This window comes from Nycticebus coucang, chromosome 15 (assembly GCF_027406575.1).
Source record: "Nycticebus coucang isolate mNycCou1 chromosome 15, mNycCou1.pri, whole genome shotgun sequence".
Classification (NCBI taxonomy): domain Eukaryota; kingdom Metazoa; phylum Chordata; class Mammalia; order Primates; family Lorisidae; genus Nycticebus; species Nycticebus coucang.
The window spans coordinates 77,606,978-77,621,873 of NC_069794.1; the positions used below are offsets into that span (position 1 = coordinate 77,606,978).

The 14,896-nt window shown below is 45.0% G+C and overlaps 1 protein-coding gene across 1 annotated transcript; it reads left to right on the forward strand.

Moving 5' to 3' along the window:
* The first annotated feature begins 917 nt into the window (after positions 1-917).
* LOC128566607 (cytochrome c oxidase subunit 6C-like) lies at positions 918-1,145 on the forward strand. Its single transcript, XM_053563508.1, has one exon. It carries the CDS (start codon positions 918-920, stop codon positions 1,143-1,145), a length of 228 nt encoding a protein of 75 aa, XP_053419483.1.
* The last annotated feature ends 13,751 nt before the right edge of the window (positions 1,146-14,896 follow it).

Genomic DNA, 14,896 nt, shown 5'->3' on the forward strand with positions numbered 1-14,896 from the left:
AAAAATACAATTAAATTCAAGTGAGGGTGGGGGAAGAGAGGAGGGGACTCAATGAGCTCCCATCTAATGGCTACAATGTAGGAGTATATGGTTCACCTTCTGGTGAAGGACTCAACTACAATGATGCTACCTAACAAATGCAAAGAATGTAACCCAATCATATGCACCCTTATTTTAATCTGAAAAAAAAAAAAGAATTATATAACAGAAAAAAGCCACTTCCCCCCCCAAAAAAAGTATGAAAGATTTTTTAAAAACTATAACCATAGCAATGAAGGTAAAAAAAAAAAAAAGCCTTAGCCTTAGGGTGAGCGGGAGTGTGAGGTGCCCTTGGCACATCCCTGCTGTGATAGCCAGCTAGAGGATGTGGGCAAGATTCACCTGCTGCATTGGACTGGGAGTGGGAGGTGGGGGGGAGGGGAATCCGTAGCCTGAACAGCAGTCCTGCCCATTGCTAAAGGGAGGAGCACATGAGCAGTGGATGAGAATCACTCCTGGTTCTACACAGTGTGCTTGGTTCTTTGTGTATCCACATTTGTAGTTAGTCTGTTCATATTTTATGAGCACTTGTAATGGGTTAGGTAGATGAATAAGACACAATCTGTGCCTTCAAGGAACTTATTAGGCTTATGACAATGTGACACAATTCTCTTACTACAGACATGATGTTCTGGGAGCAAGGAGGAGTGAAGACCACCAGGGACACAGCCCTTTGCGGTGGTCCTTTACTCAGGGTTATCCAGAGAGAGAACCAGTAGGATATATATACATATATACACATACACACATACACATATACATATTTATTTGTTTCATATATAAGGAGATTCATTACAAGGAATTGCCAGCTGGTCCTGTGTCCCTCAGCCGGGAAGGACGCGTTGAGGTTGGCATACCCATCAAGGACAGTGACTACCATGGCTTCCAGAGCTTTGGCCAAACCTCAGATGCATGGCCTCTTGGCCAGGCGCCTGTGGATTCATATTGTTGGAGCATTTGTTGTATCCCTGGGGGTTGCAGCTTTCTATAAGTATGCTGTGGCTGAACCAAGAAAGAAGACATATGCAGATTTCTACAGAAATTATGATTCTATGAAGGATTTTGAGGAGATGAGGAAGGCTGGTGTCTTTCAGAGCATAAAGTGATTTTGGAATATAAAGAATTTCTTTGGGCTGATTTACGTAGACGTTTGTCACTGACCCGTGTTCCTGAGCTATGAATATGAGTGATAAACTATTAATAAATAAAAAAAATAAAAAAAAAAAAAAGGAATTGCCTCGTGTGATTGTGAAGACTGTGAAGTCCCAAGGTCTATCATCAGTCTGTAAGGAAAACCGACACAGACAGAAGACTCCGGGCACCAGTTGATAGAGGAAGCGGCAAGTTTATTCCAGCCGGGAGACTCTGTGGACTAGTGTCCCAAAAACCAAGCCCACCGACTTAATCTCTTGCCTCTCTTTTATACATTTTTTAGGGGTAGGGTGCACGTGAGAGTCATAAAGGATGTGAGGGACGTGACAAACATGAAGGTCTTGGGACTCAAGGGAAGGTCAGATTGGCCCACGCCCTTGACACCGGGCTACCTGTCTTCAGAGGCGAGGGAAGGTTAAGGAAGTTACAAGGTTACTGTCTAGGCCAGAGCATACCAAGGGAAGAATATACAGATAACAGAGACATCTGCTACAGTAGAGGTGGGAGCGTTACAGACTGTTTGGCTAATGCCTGTACAGAGTGGCCAGGACAGATCTTTAGCTCCGCTTTTACTCTCTTGCCTCAAGTCAACTGGAGACCCAGGGAACTCCACAGTATAGTTCCACCCTGAGTCCAAAGGCCAGAGAAGCAGGAGAGCTGATGGTGTAAGTTCTAGTCAAGCCTGAGTCTGAAGGCAGAAGATGACTGATGTCCCAGTGCAAAGTCAGGCAGGGAGAGCAAACTCCCCTGTGGTCTGCCTTTGTGCCCTACTCAGGCCGTCCAGGGACTGGATGAGGGAGGGCCATCTGCTTTACTCGGTGCACCGCATCAGACGCTAATCGTCCCAAAACACCCTCACAGACTCATCCAGACTAGCTGGGCACTCTGCCAGTGGACAGAAAGAGGAGCAAAGCCATCAAGAAGGAGCAATTAGAGGAAGAGAAAGAAAATCAAGAGAAGGGGCCCGAGGGAAACCAGAGATAGGACATTCCGACCTGGAAGGAGTGGCCAAGGGTGCTGGAATCTGCTGAGAAGACAGCATGATGAGGACAGAGGTGGGTGCCCCCTTTGGTTATGAGACCATCAATGAGCTTGCAGGACTGATGGGGCAGAATGCAGATGGCCCCAGGCCATGAGTTGGGCGCAGAGAGCTCAGGCAAATTCTTGCTAGAAGTTTAGCGGTGGTGGTGGGGTTGAGATAAAGAGAAAGAGGAGGTAAGTGGACTCAAGAAGAAGGATTTTGTCTGTATTTTTATTTTATTTTATTTTTTTTCCCCATGGGGGAGATGTGAGTGCACCAAGTTCTGATGGGGCAGCCCCACTAGAGAAAGATGAAGGGTCCCTCAAGATGGCCTAGCCTGGGGCAGGTGAAGTTTTGTTCCTACTGAAAAAGGGGAAAGGATGGGGAGCAACTTGGCAAAGTTGTGGGGCTTGGGGGTGGCAGCCCACAGACATTTCTATCTGAGCAACTCTCATTGTCTCTGTTTCCTGCAGAATCCATGGAGATCTCCTCAGCTAGTGTCATGGTCCAGTGTTAGGCAAGTGACTTTAGCCTCTTTATGCCTGTTTCCCTGTCTGAAATATGGGGATAAAGACACCGGTCTCAGAGGGTTGATTGTGAGGATGAGTTGAAATCCTGCTTTTGAGAATGCACAGTTTGCTACTGTGTCTTGTGATGATTATGGTTAGTGCTGTACCCTTCCTTTTAGTCTTTCTGGCTTTTTTCCTTTCATTTTTGGGAACATACTGCAGAGCTTCCCCTGTTGCCATTGCATCAGCCTGGCAGATCCTCCAGTGACCAGTTTTCTCTGCACTCCAAGGAGAATGCTGGATTTCACCACTTGAGAAGATGGGACACTCTGCTGAGTGGCTGACCACATGCGGTGGCTCCACCAGTGGGTCGGGTGGGCAGCCAGGTCCTCCATGTGACCCACCTGCGCATACACAGTGGTGGTGCCAGCCTGCAATTCAATCCAAATCCAGCTTCCTTCCTCTCCTCTGTGGTCTAAGCACCTGCGGCTCAGTTGCAGGGCTCTGGGTCCTACCTGCCCCCTTCCCGATGCTCCTCCACAGGTCCACAAACTTTCTAGAATGTGTCCCTCCCCATGCCAAGCCCAGGCCGGGATGCTCGGCACGAAAGCCCAGTCAACCAATCCCTCTGCTGTCACGAATGCCTTCCCCTTTTCAAAGATCCTCCTCTACAGAGACTGCCAATAACCTCCCTGTGGCATGGAAACAGGAAACGGCATACTTAGAAACTGAATGCCTGAGCTTGGAACATCCCCCAAATTACGTTTCAGCAAAAACATTTGCAAAGCCCAAACACACTCTTGACCTTGGAAGAAAATGTCAGTGTGGGGAACAGGCCTGTGTTCTGACCCCACCAAACTGCAAGAACGGCCTCCCTCCTGCCCTCCTGTCTGCAGAGGGTCCCCAAGAGTCCAGCCTGGCTACCGTTTCTCCGGGGGGACACTGCATGCCTCTTCTCTTTTTCCTCCCGTGACCCAGAAGTCAAAGGAGCTTTACAAAGTTGTCTCAAGCCAGCATGTAGGGATGTTCTCCTGCAGAATGCTCTTGAGGGAATGGAAAGAGAGGGCAGGCTTGTCTTGGAAAGATTCCTATTGGTCAGCAGGACTTCTGGGTTATGTTCCCAGAACAGGGGGAATTTTTTGGTTGCAATGTGTTTAGGAATATCTCCATTCCAGAAAGGGTGACCATACATCCCAGTTCGCCCAAGGCAGTCGTGGTTCACGGCAGGTACTCCAGTAGACATATAGCACCACTTTGACACTCAAAAGGGCCCTACTTTGGCAGCAGAGTTATAATGTCCTAGTTATTCCCACAGTTACATGGTGGCTGCTAAACCTCCAGCCTTCTAGAGGCCCCCTGGCCATTGGCAGTTGGTTTAACCTTAAATTGACTGCAGTTGGGAAGACTGATTAACATTGTGTTAGGCTGGGGGTAAAGAATCAGAGACATGTGGCAGCAGGCTTCTCATTATGCGTTCCCCTTAAACTGGGGTCCCCAGGTGGCTTCAGGACAGCATTTCCCTGTCACTAGCCTTCTTGATTCTCAGAAGAAGAGAGTTATCCTGTAGCAAGAAATGTCCAGAGGTTTTCAATTTGTAAAGAGAAAAGTTTGAGGAAATGAGGAGCCCTACGTCCTACCCTGTCCTGCTACCTGGCCAAGGCTTTCCTGGCCACTGCAAGACACCAGAGACCATCTTTGACCTTTCAAGGACAGATTTTATCTAGTACCTATGAACAGTAACTAGGAAATGCAAGATGGCCCAATGCCTGTGCATAACAGTGCTCAATAAATATTTATTGACTGGTTAACATGTATGTTAATAAAAGAATGATAAAATTAACAAATATCTGGCCCTCTCTCCTAAGCTGGATGTTCTAACACCCTCATCTGGCACCTGAGAGCATTCTCCCTACCCTGTCCCACCCAGATTTTGAGGAAAATCAACATGAAAGGCATAAGTGCAGGGGAGGAAGGCACTGGCCACCAACTCCTCTGGATGGTGAGTGAGCACGTGGTGGGGTTATGGGTGCACACAGTGGGTCTGTCGCTGAGTTCCTGAAATCCAGCAGGTATGAGTGGCTGTCCTCAAGGTTCTGCTTCACTTCCCTGCCTCATTCCCCAAGAGGGAGAGAACTGAGGATATTCTCAGCTTCCCCAAGCCCAGAGGATGAAAGATGCCATCCCAAAAAGAAGAGGGAGGGGCTGGGACTCTTACTGGGGAGCAGCCTTGCTCCCCTCTCTCCTGCTTTCCATGGCTCACTCTAACGAGCTTCACTCTCTCCGTCTCTTTTCCCCAAAATCCTGGAGGCAACAAGTTTAGAAAGACAACACAGGCTTAAAGGCAAAATGCATTAGCAGAGATAATTAGGGTCACTGCATAATGATAACATGTGGACAGCTTCCCACTTGGGGCTGTTGCTTGGCGTTGTTGGCTTTGTGCACTGACTGCTCTTAGGGACATTTTTGACTGTAAGTCAAAATTATTTCTTGAATACGATCAATTCACCAAAAAGATATAGCAATTTTATTCATCTAATAGTGTAGCTTCAAAATATATAAAGCAAAAAAAAAATAACTAAAATGATAAATATATACATCCATGAGTGCAGTAGGAAATTTTGATACTGATTTCTCAACAATTAACATACAAGGGGCAGCACCTGTGGCTCAGTGAACAGGGCACCAGCCCCGTATACCGAGGGTGGCGGATTCGAACCTGTCCTCAGCCAAACTGCAACAAAAAATTAGCTGGGCATTATGGCAGGCACCTGCAGTCCCAGCTAGTTGGGAGGCTGAGGCAAGAGAATCGCCTAAGCCCAGGAGCTAGAGGTTGCTGTGAGCTGTGACGCTACCAAATAATAATATAATAATAATAATTAACAAAGAAAAAATTAGCAAGGATAGAAGAGATTTAGACAACTCAACTCATCTTTTTGGAAAACAGTCTGGCATTATCTTTAACATTATAGATATGAAAACTCAGAACTTCCGACTCTAGGCAGAGACAGTAGAGAAACAAGAAAAAAAAAATAAAACAATTAACAAAAAGTTAGCAAGGATAAAAGAGATTTGGACAACTCAACTCATCTTTTTAGAAAACAGTCTGGCATTATCTTTAACATTATAGATATGAAAACTCAGAACTTCCAACTCAGGGCACAGACAGCAGAGAAACTTGAGCATGAGTACACGGTAACTCACACTCAAAAATATTCATCACAGCATAGTTCAATGCCAACAACCTGTACAACATCCAACTTCCCATGTACAGTGAAACTTGAATAAGCAATGGTAGCATATTCATACAAGAATCCTATATTGAGGCAAAAATATCAGCGAACTCAAGTCACACATAATGCTGTGGATGAATCTCAAAAAGCACTGCTGAGGGAAAGAAGATAAAAGAATATATTCAGTATGGCTCCGTTCCTATCAAGTTAAAATGAGCAAAGCTAAAGTACATTGTTTAAGTATATATACCTAAGTGATCATACTACAAAGGAAGGAAAAGAGATGGTTGTTCCAAAGTCAGGGGGACAGTTACTCTGGGCATAGGGAGAGTTTGGCCAGGGAGACACACCTAGGGGCTTCCAGGGCACCAGTTCTAGTCTGGATCTTGACCTAAGCAGTGTTATCCAGGTGTTCACTTTATAATTATTCATCAAACTGTACCTACACTTCAATGCAAGTTTATGTGTAGTAGTTGTACTATCAATAAAAACAATGTTTTTTAAAAATGTGAGAAAGAGGCCCAGGCATGGTGGCTCACACCTATAATCCTAGCACTCTGGGAGGCCAAGGCAGGTGGATTGCTTGAGCTCAGGAGTTCAAGACCAGCCTGAGCAAGATCGAGAACCTGTCTCTACTAAAAATAGAAAAGCTAGCTGGTCATGGTGGCACAGGCCTGTAGTCCCAGCTACTTGGGAGGCTAAGACAGAGGATTGCTCCAGCCCAGGAGTTTGAGGTTGCTAATGAGCTATGGTGCCCACCACTCTACCCAGAGTGACCGAGTGAGACTGTCTCAAAAAAATAAAAAATGTGAGAAACCAGAGGCAGTGAGTTTGAACATCACCTGGGCCTGATTAACACCACCACCACCACCACCACCAAAATGTGAGAAATGTTGGAGCCCAGTGCCCCTAGATGGGACTGCCCTTCCCGAGACGTTCTGCTTCATCTTTTCCTCCACCTGCCGAGGGGAGCTTCAGTCTATCCCTACATAGGAGTCTCCCCCACCCCAGGTGACCTGGAGTGGCAGATGGCCCAACCCACTGTGTCTCAGGTTCCCAGCTCTCCCCAGCAGGCAGGCCCTTCCCAGATAGGTCCTGCCTCCCATATAAAGACAGACGTGTGGGCTTGGAGGACTGGCCAAAGAGGCTGTTTGACCCCTGGATCCTCTGTGAAGAGACTCACTCCACCTGGTTTGCATGAGCTGGTAGGGCTTTATTGGACCTTATTGGTATAAAAAAGCATATTTGCCTTGACCTCCCTGTCTTGAGGAGGTAAAGGGGAGGAAGGGCTATATTGGGGCAGAATTTAGAGACTCGGTCTCTTCAACCTTTTCAGCACTATCTATTCCCAAAGCCCAGTATCAAAGGGTGGAGGCAACACGCTGTCCACACAACCACTGCCCCTGCTCTGAGTCATTCTGCTGATCCAGCATGGCGTTCACTCAATGAGAGAGTATGCCGTCCTGCCCAGCACCAATACGTGGACCGTTTGACAGCTTTGTTTTCCATTATAAATTAACAAGATGAAAATCACTTCCAGCACATGTCAGTGTCTCAGAAAACAATTACCTTGAGGGCTGTCACAAGAAGGTTTCTGGATTAATAAGTCTGAAGGGCATGTTACTTCCCCTGCAAGCAGGGTTAACACCTCTTTGAGACTCCACGCAGCTTCCTAGGAGATTCTAATGAACAGTGGAATTTGAGAACCACTGGGTTAGCGTATCTCTTTCTAACATGCAAACAGAGCCTTCAGATTTGGGGGCCAATCTGAACAGTCTTCTGTAGTGTACGAAGAACTTGTAATATTATTAGTTACCACACACTTGGGGGCCTAATATGTGCTCAGTATTGTTATGTACATCCACATGACCTGAAAACCTAAAAACAACCCTATGAGGTTGCCACTGTTATCCTCATTTTTCTTAATGTTTTATTTTATATATTTTTTAGTAAGAAAACAGACTCAGAGACATTAAGTAACTTAAACAAAATTATTTGCTGGTTAAATACAGAAGCCTGTATCTAAATCCAGTATCTAATTCCAAAAGTCCAAGCTTTTTCCATGATGCCACATTATCTCTTAGCCTTTCATGACTATAGGATCTGTGATTCAAGTACTGGGATTAGTAACACATTTTCCTAAGATTTCATTCCTAAGAAATCTGGTGGAATCAGTCAATTCTCCAGAGCCCATGGATGCCAGCATTATCTGCTTCATCCAAGAGGTCCATTCATTTATTATTGTAATCTCATTTTATAGAACAGCAAACTAGAGGATAATTTTGAGTTAAATTGAATTTGTATTTTAATCAAGGGGCCAGTATTATTGATTATGTAATAGTCCATTCTGCATCCTTAAGGAAATGATAACTTTCCCACTCTGCCGCTGATTTTGGAGCCATTGCAGTGTCTGAATCCAACAAGACCCACCTGTAGTAATAGTGGAATTAGATGCGTAAAACATCAAATTGGAGAAAGTCTCCTAACAGCAGAAACAAGTTCAGAGGCATGTAGAGCCCATGTCATCACCCTAAAAGGGCTTGTAGAGAGAAGCCCACACCCCAAGGATGAGTGTGGGCTTCTCACCCCACTTCTCACACCCACACCCCCTTCTCTCACCCCAAGGCTGAGTCATCTGAGGAATGGCCAAGAGCTCCTGACTCCACAGTGACTGCTGGAGACCAAAGACGCTGGCTGAGTTATCCAAACACCCTGAAACCCCGATAAAGTCCCACATTGCTTATAAAGTTAATATCCTATTATAAACAGAAGAATCAGCCCTCAGCAGTCAATGTCAATAATGAACAGTGTTGGGGGATGATGTCGGTCCATACTGTAAGTGCAGTATGAGTCCTCATAAAAACACAGATGGGCATTGACTCAGCTTCACAAGTTTGTGAAGATTTCTCCATTTTGGTGCTCTTGGGGTGCTCCCAGCCTAGACCCAGAAATACCAAATTCCATAGAAACTAATAAACACAATATTTAGCACTGAGCCTCAAGCTTCATAAGAAAGTATATAAATATTTGTTGAGTAAATGAGGGAGATGAGGGAAGAGGGTGGTATTAGCCCCAGCATTTTAGTCGCCACTTTTTATACATTTATTGCATTCATCTTACACTATGTATAAATCTCACAATTCCCAAATGAGGAAACTAAGCTCCTGAGCACCCACAGCTGGTGACAGGGCCAGTTTTCACGTCAGTTCTTTCTAATCTGAAGCTTCATACATTCTCATTGTACTATTAAGAGGATCTCTCGTCTGTGCAGGATGGTGGGTTCCAACCTTTGCTCAACTCTTCTAAGGTATTGATTTGGCCCCTCTGAGTTAATTCAACACATTCGATAAATATTTGTTCCGTCTGCAGAGCACTGTGTTATGTGCTTCCAGAGCTACAACCCAGCGGTGGCCCCCACCCCCATGAAGGTTGAGCCAGGCCATCATCCAGGTGAGGAACCAGGAAGGGCTTAGTGACACGCTGGCATATCAGAGAGGTTTGCAGGATGCATGGAACATTCATAAATGGAAATGAGGTTGGGGAAATGGCCAGCTCTAGGCCCAGCAAGCAGAAAAGCTTAGGTGTCTGCTATACAGACTCTGCACTCCAATCCTGGGTTCTCGCGAGTCCGAGTCCCGAGTGCACCACTTGCATGCCTGCAAGAGAAAGCCATCCAGTGGTGCTCTGGAGAGATGAGTTCATGTTCAGTGCCAAACATGACTCCTGGCAGCTAGAAAGTACTCCGTAAATACTATTATTTTTACTTTTGGGGTCCATTGAGCAGTCCAATTCAACAGGAAGATAGGATATGGGTAGAAGTAACTTCCTGTCCCTAGCAATTGGCACATCTTTTGGTACGTGTTAGATACTCATTATAACCCAGTCTCTTAACCTCTCTGATCCTCTCCAGGAAACAGATCATAACCCCTACTTCAAAGGTTGAAGAGAAGATTAAATGAGATGATGCATGTGAAAGCATGTGGCCCAATGCTAGCCAGCATGTGTTGAGCACTCAGGAAATGCTATGGGCATCTGACTTCCTCCCTGGTTAATCCAAGCCTACCTTTCAAAGCAATATGATTAGCATTCCCCAAACTGGAATCTAAAAAGCATGCATGTTCCACAGAATGCTAATAGTCCTAAGGAAAAAAAAAAAATCAATGTCTCTATTTACTCCCTTCTGAAATGTAACACGACAGTCACACAAGAAAACACGAAGCACTCCAACATAGTTGTCATTATTTTTAGTAAGATGCAGTTAGGCCATGGAGGACCACAGTGATTAAAACAGTATGGTCTGAAGAACAGGGTTAGACAGATCAATAAAACTGAAGAGAGAGCTCTGTAGTGACAAGTGACACCAAAAGGTGAGAGATAACTACTTTCAAACCACACTCTTTCTTGCCTCTCTGAAGCACCCCTAACTTGTGGCCCCACATTCAGGAGTTCATGGTGGGCTGCCACCAGGCAAAGGTGCCCTTTTGGGAGTTCTATCTAAAAGGTTAAAGGTGTGTGCGATGCCATGTGCAGGGTCACACGCCCTCTCCCTGCTTCTACTTTCTGTGCCCATAGCAGCACTACTCCAGACTCATCCACAGAATAAAGACCTGTGACTATGAACTTCCTTACACACCTAAGCCTGCTCCCAACACCTGTGGTGGCATTACCAGGGCCTAGAACCTCTTCCCTTTCTTTCCTCTGGGCCACCCACCCCAGCCCTGAATTTTCTTATGTGGGGCATGACCAAAAAGCTTTTACTAAATAAATATCCCCGTATTTCCTCTAGATGACAAGTTTCCTCTACCAGATCAAGAAGATAAGAAATGTGATACTGATTATGGCCAATTATTTTCCAAAGATGGTCCTCACAGCCCTTCCACTACGTGATGAGATATAGGTCCACTCCCCCTGAGTTAGAGCAGATTTTTGTGGCTACCTTGACTGACTGCTACCACAGACGTGATACTATGACTTCGGAGGGGCCATCATAACACTGCCCTGGGCTTCCATCTTTTCTCTTGGGATTCTTCCTCTAGGACCCCAGCTGTCATTTGGTGAGGAAGCTCAAGTCAGCCCACATGGAGACTACGTGGGGAGGTCTGTGAGGCCACAGTGGAGCTGTTCTAGCCAACAGCCCAGCTGACAGCCCACATCAACCTCCTGATGACCTGGATGCCAGGTGCCAGGCTCTCCCAGCTTTCCATTCTTCTTACTGGGGCTCCCTATTTGGGGGAGCAGAGACAAGCATTTCTGCTGTGTCCTCACCTAGAACATTTAGGTGCAGAATAAAATGGTTATCATAGAACATCAAATTTTAGCGAGGCAGCAATATTCTATGGAATACTAATTAAGTTCATAATCATTAAGTCCTAATTTCAAGATTGGGTCTAGATGTCCTATGAAACACAGTACTTAGAGTCTGAAACATTTAGAACCAAGCCCACTATAGAAAACATCCCGTGTATGTTAAAGTACGTGTTATGTGTCCTGTATGAATACTAATAATGTGGGATGTTAATGTATTTATTTAACACATTTCCTTGGGCAAGCTGCCACTGTGTCACCGTGGGGAATGGACTTGTGCAGGCAGAAAGGCTTGTGAGAAGACCCAGGGGACAGCAGCTTCACCAGGGCAACGGACTGAAGAAATCAGAAGCAGACAGGTCCAGGAGGCCTTGACAGGACTTGGACATCTGAATGTAGGTGCAGGTGGTGTCAAGCAGGCCAGGGACATTGTAGGGAAGTCAATCACTCAAGGCAGGGGGGCATGCAAGGTGAGTGTGGGGTGTCTCTAAATCTAGGGTAAAGCTGTCCAGGAGGCACACAGACAGGGCCTGAAGCCGGGGACCTAGGTAGAGATAAAGGCTGGGTGAGCACTGTCATCAGATGGCAAATGAAGCCAGGGGAACCGGTAAGGGCACAACTTAGGCCAGAATGTACCATTCAGTATAGGCATCCCCTTGCTTAGCTATACCAACCCCTGAACTGAATTGCACATTATGTAATTGCAGTAACTCACCGAGAAGCAGCTCACTTTATCTCACTGAGACCAAATGGCCAGAACAGAACCCTGAACACCACCAACATGCGAGGGAAGAGCAGAGTCCCTCTGGAGCACGCCCTCCTGCTTCTGCCTCAGGGTTTTGTGCCCCACCCCACTTCCCAAAGCCTGGTGCAGGCTCTAGTCCCTTCTCAGTGGCCTCGGTCTTCTAGTTTGGCTCTTATCACCATTCTGCCTTCTATGCTGCTGCTAGGATGATCTTCCTCAAAAGTCATTCTGAGAAATCATTTTAAATGCTTCAAAAGTTTACTTTTAGGAAAATCCAAACTCCTTGGCTCAGCGGTTCTCAACCTATGTGTCGCAACCCCCTTTTAACAATGAAAATACATCCTGCATAGCAGATACTTCTATTATGATTCATATCAGTAGCAAAATTACAGTTATGAAGTAGCAACAAAAATAATTTTATGGTTGGGGGTCACCACAACATGAGGAACTGTATTAAAGGGTCGCAGCCTTAGGAAGGTTCAGAACCACTGCCTTAGCTGCATAAACAAGGCCCTTTGGAATGTGAATCCTACTTTCCCTGCCTCAAATGGACTAGTGTACTGTGACCACACTTCCCAGACACATGGTGCCTCTGGTCCCACTGTGCCTCCTCCCATACAGATTTCTTTAAATCTAGAAAACCATTGTCTCTACTGGCTCCTTGATCTAAATCACCCTCAATTCTACTTTAAAGCTCAGCTTAAGTGTTACTTCCTCTCAAGACCTTCTCTGCCCAGCAATGTGACTTAGGCACCCTTTCTGTGTTCCACATCACCTTGTTTATGTTCACATTATGGCTCTCAATTCTCTGTGTCACTGGCAGTGAACTACGGATGTGCCTGTTTCCCTCACCGAACTGCACAAAATCTCATTCAACTTGGTGCTCTGGGTAACTGGAGTAGGGACTCAATAAATGTGCTGAATACATATGTGATTGCTAACGTTTATGGACTGCTTTCGCCCTAATCCTTGTAACAGCGTGAGACACCTCCAAGCTGATCCCTACTTTACAGATGAGGACACTGAAGCACAGGTGACACCTGGGTGGGGCTGGGTGTGATGGTGTTCTGCCTCAAGAGCCTGAGCTCTCAACCACAATAGGATTCCTCTAATAACTCCTTTCTCCAAACCCAAAGAACATTTTATATATATTTTGTTTTTATAAAAAAAAAAAAAAAACCTTTCTAATCCTTGCAAACAAGTGACATGATATTCTTTGCGTGATGCACATTCAATAACTAGTTGAGAAATTACAGTTGGGTTTTAGCCCATGTTTCTAGACAAGACTATTTGAGAATTGTTGTCATAAACTGTGTAAGGTATATATTACATGTGCCCCAGTTAAGTTTCACAACATTCTTACAAGATGGTATTACTTGTGCCATTTTATTATAGAGGAAAGCGTGCTTGTTCAAGATCTTAAGGCTGTGAAGTTCTGGCTTACTGCCTAGCTCAACATACAATGGAGGCAGCCATACATTTTAAGGTCAACAAGTGATCACCAGCCCAGATCAAGACTGGTGCCAGCACAGATGCCAAGATATCTGTGTCACAGAAACTTGACACACTGCTGTAAATAACTCTGAGAATGGAACTCCCTTAGAGAGGCTGGTAGCCAATTTAATACCAATGAACCATCATGTACTGGATGGGACTGGAAGGCTGCACTGGAGCCACGTTCCCTCCTAGTAGCCCAAAACACTTGCGGCAGCATCCAGGTTCTGGGCCAGTTCCATTTGATACTAGGCAGAACTTTACCTAGTGTTAATTTACTTCACAAAACTTCTCTCCAAACGTGCAATCTGCCGTTTTTCTTGTCCTAAAGCCTCTCAAATTTATCATCTTTTCATAGGTGAAAGGAAGTATTTTCTTATGCCAAAGCAAATGAAATAGATGCAGTTAGTTTCTAGCAGAAACTTCCCAAAGCCACTCAACTCTCAAACATGAGGCTCTCAATTTGGTTTTGTCAATCCACCTTCAATTATTAAGTCCTTTAAAATCACTAGACCCCAAAATACTTAGTCTATGAGTATACCAAAAACAAAGTCTAATTAAGAACCATTAACAGCCATTTTAACTCTACCTAATCTCAGGTTCTAGTAACAAAGTCTTGCACTGTGGTCTGTGGGACAGAGGATGTCCCAGGCCCATGAATTCTAATTAATCACATCCCATCATCACGGCTGATGTCCCAAAACTGCTAGGCAAGGTCAGTTTATCAAAAACAAAAGCTTGTAAACTGTGGTACATCCACACTCATGGCCTAACCCCCGAACGTGGTCTTCTTAAGTTCTCAGCAAAAGCCACCTACCTTGGCTGTGTGAGCTGGAGAAGCCTAGAATCCTCTGCCAGGCCTCTTCGTCCTCATCCCCCCTCACCATGCTAGACAGCCCATTGCCAAGGCTGGTCCCCCTCCTGCCCCTGCTCCATACCACAGCCCAAAAGTACCTTATAGAGGTTGTAATCTTCCCATCCCTGCACACTTTGGCACAGATCATAAACCTTATTTCATGCAGTAACTTGACAATCAGTAAGGTAAATTAATCTAGTTTAACAGGAAGTAAAATATAGGAAATATGTAATGTGTACAAATCCAGACAATGCCCTTACTTTGTGTTCACAATAGGAAAATTTTGGTAGAAATTTTTAAAATATACTTGTTCAACAAATTTAATCAAAGTGCAATAACTGATGATTTAGGAAATGATAAATATGTGTAATACTGGGAAAACAGGCATTGGATTTAGCAATTGTTAGCAAAAGCACAAACAACAAAAAAATTAAACCAGACTGCATTAGAATCAAAAACGTTTGTGTACTAAGAGATACTATCGGTCAGAGTGAAAAGACAACCTGCAGAATGAGAGCAGTATGTCCGAGTCATTGACATAAGAGA

Bases quoted from the DNA above. Each gene is read 5' to 3' on its own strand.
- LOC128566607 (XM_053563508.1), top strand. From the start codon at position 918: ATGGCTTCCAGAGCTTTGGCCAAACCTCAGATGCATGGCCTCTTGGCC.